The sequence below is a fragment of the Manis javanica genome, chromosome 10 (genome assembly GCF_040802235.1).
Source record: "Manis javanica isolate MJ-LG chromosome 10, MJ_LKY, whole genome shotgun sequence".
Classification (NCBI taxonomy): Eukaryota; Metazoa; Chordata; class Mammalia; order Pholidota; family Manidae; genus Manis; species Manis javanica.
In genome coordinates, this window is record NC_133165.1 from 89,342,975 (window position 1) to 89,349,213 (window position 6,239).

General features: G+C 39.6%; 1 protein-coding gene across 1 annotated transcript; it reads left to right on the forward strand.

The window, feature by feature from the left end:
- Positions 1–1,524: 1,524 nt before the first annotated feature.
- LOC108409159 (olfactory receptor 8S1-like) lies at positions 1,525–2,466 on the forward strand. The gene has a single exon (XM_037012190.2). It carries the CDS (start codon positions 1,525–1,527, stop codon positions 2,458–2,460), a length of 936 nt encoding a protein of 311 aa, XP_036868085.2. The 3' UTR covers positions 2,461–2,466.
- The last annotated feature ends 3,773 nt before the right edge of the window (positions 2,467–6,239 follow it).

Here is a 6,239-nt window from a genome sequence, read left to right on the forward strand (position 1 = left end):
TATGCAACAGGCAGGATGGCACTGTGATGGACAGCAATAATACCAATCCTTCTGCTGGGCTCTGGAGCTCTTGAGACCAATGGAATGAAAGGATGAGATTGTGTTTAGAGTAATCAAGAGGTCTTGTCTGAGGCACACATGAGATGTCCTAGAGAGACTTCTCAACTAACCTAATACAAATCTGAGAGGTAATCAGAAGCTAACAGGGTGGGGACAGAGCCAGAGAAATGCTGACTTGTGACTATTGTTAAGCTGTGGTCCCTGTTCTCAAGGAGCTCATTATCAGGAAAGGAAAACCCAGACAGATGTTTAACATGAGAAAAACTGAATTCAAACTATGATGCAAAGCAAATGAGGGCAAGAAGCCCGGTGACTTGAACGGAGGGCTGTGGGTTAGAGGAGGAAGGAGTTGGGACAGGAAAGAAGCAGGTGAGTAGGTGACATTGGAAGGCCCGTGAGAGTGGATCTGTGGAACTAAGAGAACATTGAAGTGGAGAAGAACATGAGCAAATACTCAAACAAATAGACCTCTCTGCTATCAAGAGCAGCCAGAAAAGCTGAAAGGTTAAGGGCAGATGAGGAAGAAATCTGAATCTCAAGGTAAGAAAAGTGTTCCTTATTTCTGTGGATGAAGCCTAGACATTATGCTGTCAATTAGAAAAAAATGATGTGATTATTTCCTGTTTCTTCTACTTGCTGTCAATATAATATTGCAAAATATCCTTTGATTTCAGACTTTTCACAATAAATTTCCTTATCCCAGGGATAATAACTCCCTGTCAAATCTCACAGAATTGCCTTGAAACAATTGGGACAGAGATTAAGAAAGTGCTCTGTACTCAGCAATGTCCTATTCCAGTTAAATGTGCTGTTTATGAAGGAAAGAGCAGTAACACATTCACCTCTTATGGGCCCTGGATACTTTAGCCTTTACAGGCCCCTTTTCTGTGAACTACACTAAAACCTATAACTGCAGTTATAAAGACAAATATAATCTAGTATGTATTATATTCATTTTGTTCTTTTGACCTTGAAAGAAATGTAAACAATTTCACCAGCCACAGAAGAATCATGGCTTTAGGCACTGTATCTACTATGCCTAATGGACATCAACTCTGGCAAGGAGCCACTTGATGATTCTGAACAAAAACTTGAGGAATCGAAGACAGAAGGTCGAGAAAATCATGGCAGATATGTGTTGGAATCTTTAGGATTTCTAAATTAGAAGAAGAATGCAGTAGAACCTAAAACCCTATGAATGTTTAGGGAAGCCAGTGATATTCATTTTTCTAGTTAAATCTCTATGGAGAGGAATGGGACTCTCTGAAGTAAGTGAACACTGACCCGAGATCAGGGAGAACAAAACAGGACAAAAACTTACTGAGATACGATGAGGGCAGCTTTGAGATGTCTGAGCAGAGTGTAAGCAGAGCAGGGCAGATCTGTGAGAAGAGGGGTGATGCTCTGAAGGAGACAGGAGGTCTCATCCTGTTTCTATCTTATTCCAGGGAAGCATCCTCATGAATGGCCTTGAGGAACCACAGCACCGTCTCCGAGTTTGTTCTCACGGGGCTGTCTGATGACCCCCACATCCAGGCCCTTCTCTTTGTGCTCTTCATGGGGATTTACCTCCTGACCCTGATGGGGAACCTGACGCTGCTGCTGCTGATCAGGGCTGATTCCGGCCTCCACACGCCCATGTACTTCTTCCTGAGCAATCTGTCATTCCTGGACCTCTGCTTCTCCTCTGTCACTGTGCCAAAGCTGCTGAAGGACCTGCTGTCAGAGAAGAAATCCATCTCAGTGGAGGGCTGCCTGGCCCAGGTCTTCTTTGTATTTATTACTGCAGGGACTGAAGCCTTTCTGCTCTCAGTGATGGCCTATGACCGCTATGCTGCCATCTGCCATCCACTGCTCTACGGCCAGGTGATGAGCAACCAGCTCTGTGTGAGCCTGGTGCTTGCATCGTGGGGTCTGGCCTCTCTCAATTCAGTTGTCATTGTGCTCTTGGCTGTTAACCTGGACTTCTGTGATGCCCACACCATCCACCACTACACCTGTGAGCTGCCCTCCCTCTTCCCTCTGTCTTGCTCTGACATTTCTATCAATGTTGAGATCTTGATTTGCTCCATCTTACTGCATGGATTTGGAACCTTCCTCCCAATCTTCTTCTCATATGCCCGCATTGTGTCCACCATCCTGAGCATCAGCTCCACCACAGGCAGGGTCAAGACCTTCTCCACCTGCTCCTCCCACCTCATTGCAGTGATCCTGTTTTTTGGCTCAGGTTTGATCCGCTATCTCATGCCTTCCTCTGGTTCCTCCCTGGATTTACTCTCCTCTCTGCAGTACAGTACGGTCACACCCATGCTGAATCCCCTCATCTACAGCCTGAAGAACATGGAGGTGAAGGCAGCTGTAAGAAGGACGTTAGGGAAATTTCTGCAACATTTGAGGTAGTGAAGGACATAGAATAGTAGGATAGGAGTTTGTGTTGCCAGGTGCTTGAGCTTAAGGCAGAATTCTGTACCATGGACTTGAAGGGTCCCTGTACCACCATCTCCCTGGCTTTATTGACAATGAAAAGTAAAACATAAATTTTATCTAGTTAATATCTGTAGATATAGAGATCTAATCTCATTTCTACTCCCTCACACCAACACCACCACTTCCTTTCTAGAACTCAGAGTTAGACATTTTATCTCCTGAATTAATCATTAATGTATCTCATTGTCACCTGTATTATTTTTTGTCTTATTGATTTACTTGTTAAAGATTTTATCCAACTTATTATCTTACATAATATTTAGATATTTTTTATTTCTACTTTATAACTTCAAACAAGTCTTAAAGTATTTATGAGTTTCAAATTTAAAAACAAAATATTTTGACACCTGCCATGAAAGAGTACAAATTTATTTTCCTTTAACAATCTCCCTCTCCCTCTTCCACTTCTATCCACTCTTCTTCCACCCTTTCTTTCTTTTTATTTGTTTCACATTCTTGGATTTTTGTTCCTGGAGAGTACCAATAAATTATTACCTTTACATTATGTGATTTCTCAATCAATTAAATTCTGGAACATAGTAATAAACTATAGCTATTTAGGTTTCATTCTATGTTCAAATTTTATTTCATATTCACTGACATCCCTTTCACAGCACCCTTTCCCATTTTTACTCCCCTTTTGCCACAGTCGAGCACAGTGGTTAGACACACATTCTTTAGAACCTGTGTTCATACCCTGGTTCTGCTTATGTAAGCTTTATGACCCTGACAAACTGCTTACCTTTTCTGCATCCTGATTTCCTATATGTAAACTTGGGATAATATTAATATCTGCATTATGTTGTCATTCAGAGGATTAGATGAAATGGTACAAAAAGCACTTGAACACTAATAGTCACTATCTGAATGTAACCCACCATTATTCGTGATTCTTTATTTCATTCACTTTTATTTTTTTGTAATGTGCACTTACCTAGATTTTTTTAAAGAAATGGGTATGATGAAGTAGTCCAAGAACTTGCATATCTGAAATCTCTTTATTTTGTCCTATGTATGAATGAAAACGTGCCTTACTATAGGAATTTGGGGCCCCATCTTTTTCCCTCTGTATATATTATGTATTGTCATCTGGTATCTAATGTTCTTCATAAGTGTAAGGATGGCATGACGTTGCCACAAACAAAAGAAAGAAAGCAAAATAGCACCAAGAGAGCACAAAAACAACAGTAAAAAGAAAAAAAAGAAAGCTTTTTAAAAGTGATAACATCATAGAAAAATTCAATAAGCATATATTATAACAATAATGGGAATATAAATTCATCAACTAAAAGGAAAATCTTTATGACTGGGTTATTGAAGCTTCATGCTAGAAACAAAATAAAGATGTCAAACAAAGTGACTCATGAAAGTTGAAGGTTTCTTTTAACTGTTTAAAGATCTCAACTACAGAATGCATGCAAAGGAAAAGCAGTTGTCAAGGTAAAATTGTCAATCAAAATAGAATTGAAGGCAAAAAAATTAGACAAAAAATCCAGCACAGTGGTCAAGCATGTAACAAATGGTCAATAAATATTTGCTGATTGAATGAATAGTATTCTCAGATTTGCAAGTGTACAATCCATAATGGTGTCTACCAGCCACAAAGAAGATATGACCATGAACCTTAACTTCTAAAGTTTCCATAGCATAAAATGCTGTAGAAAATAACAAGGGAATGAGCAAATGTATAAGAATTGTGAAAGACTTTTATACAGTTTTGGAGTTCTTAACAAACTAAATGGAGAAAAATAATGGTCAATCACTGTTGAGAAGTAGATGCCCCTGGTCATCAACACCACAGTTACTTTAGGATCAGACCCCAGGACATAACATTGACCACCTAAGAGACAAGGAGGGGATAATCTTTTTTTCTTTAATTTTTAAAGTTTTAAAATTGATATACAGTCTTATTTTGTTTCAAGTATACAGCCAGTTGTTCAACAGTTACCCATATTATTAAATCCTCACCCTCACTAGTGTAGTTACTGTCTGTCAGCATAGGAAGATGTTACAGAATCATTGGCTACATTCTCCATGCTGTACTACCATCCCCATGACCAATTTACATTATGATTGAGAATTTTTGTGCCCCTTTAGCCCCCTCACTCTCCCTTTTCACCCCTGCAATCCCTCCCGCATGGTAACCACCAGCCCCTTCTCACTGTCTGTGAGTCTACTGCTGTTTTATTCAAGAAAGAGATAATCTTGAATGTGAATAGCTACTAAACTTTAAATGACTGAGAAATCACTACATTTCACTGAGTTCATAAGGAGGCAACTGGATTCAATTTCTGCATCAGACATAAATGGAAGCTTGAAAGATAAATTAATAATGGCTATATAAAATAAAGTTATATTTTTGCATATTTGAGTCTGTGGGTTGAAAATTAGAACATATCACCCAACAAGAGCATACAACAGAGTGGACATTATCTTAACTCCGTGGGCCTTCTGTACTTATAGACAGGAGACAAAAATAATGAGCAACCTGGAGACCCTACAGGTTGTCAGAGCCAGAGGTTATTTTTTTGTTGTTTGACTTGCACAATTATCAAGCTAGAGATCATAAAGTTCAAAGGTGTTATAATGTGGTACTGCAAAGGCCTGTCGCACACAGAGACTGGAGAGGGGTGGAGGAAGCTGATTAAGCTTGTCCTGTATAACCAAGTTCAGCACAGTCATCTGGAGGAACAGCTGGAGAAGGCCTCACTCCTGCCCTGAGGTCAGCTATGGGTAAGGCTGGAGGGGAAAGATGTAAGATTTAGGTATATGAGAAAAAGATGAAAGAGTCAAATGCAGTGATAATCACTTTAGTGACAAAAATAACTTTATTGGGGACAAATTTGGTTCAGGAGAGAAGGGTTAGGTCAGAGGCCATGGCAGAGAAAATGAACTCTACCTAACCTGATTTATGATGGCCACAGCAAGTATTCCTCACATATGGCCTGTGGAAACTATATCAGGATGGTCAGCTCATGCTCAGCCTCTCACTGTTGCTGAGGCCTGGTTTCCATGCCTCTAGCCTCATTTACTGTTACAGCTGTTCTTGGCTGGGAACTTGCAGATAATGCCGTCATCAAAAAGGATTCTCAGCTTTCCATACCTATGTACTATTTCTTATTGAATTTACTCCTTATTGACATTGTTTATTCTTAAGTCATAATACCAAAGTTAATCCAGACCATCTTAGATGAGAAGAAAACCATATTAATCACTGTATCTACCTTGCAAACTATCCTAGTGGTGATTTGCAAGGCTCATCTGATTTTTGCACAATGTACCAATGATCAATATATGCAGGATTCTTTTTCACATAGAACAATGCTGTTGTGATAAGTAAAAAATAAATTCATTTAAGAGCTTTGCTCAGGTTCTAAGTTTTGGTTACCACAGATATAGTATCAATGAACAATATGCAATGACTATAATGCAAGTATCTGAATGTTTTTCTGTGAAAGAGGTGCTCCATCTCTTGCTAAGGGGTTGGTAGTCACTGCCCTGTCTTATGAGTCCTGTCCTATGTCAGATAATCATGATGTATGCATAAGATAGAAACCTTGCTGGACACAGCCATGTTCTTCTTCATATTTCACCTGAAGCCCCACAGATCATTTGCTTTGAGTCCAAGGAATAGAATAAGGGACACAAAAGGCAAATGCACACATTCTATGTCTTCTAGAACAGGGTTTCCC

What these genes read in the sequence shown, in the direction of transcription:
- LOC108409159 (XM_037012190.2), top strand. Translation starts at nt 1,525, where the DNA reads ATGGCCTTGAGGAACCACAGCACCGTCTCCGAGTTTGTTCTCACGGGG.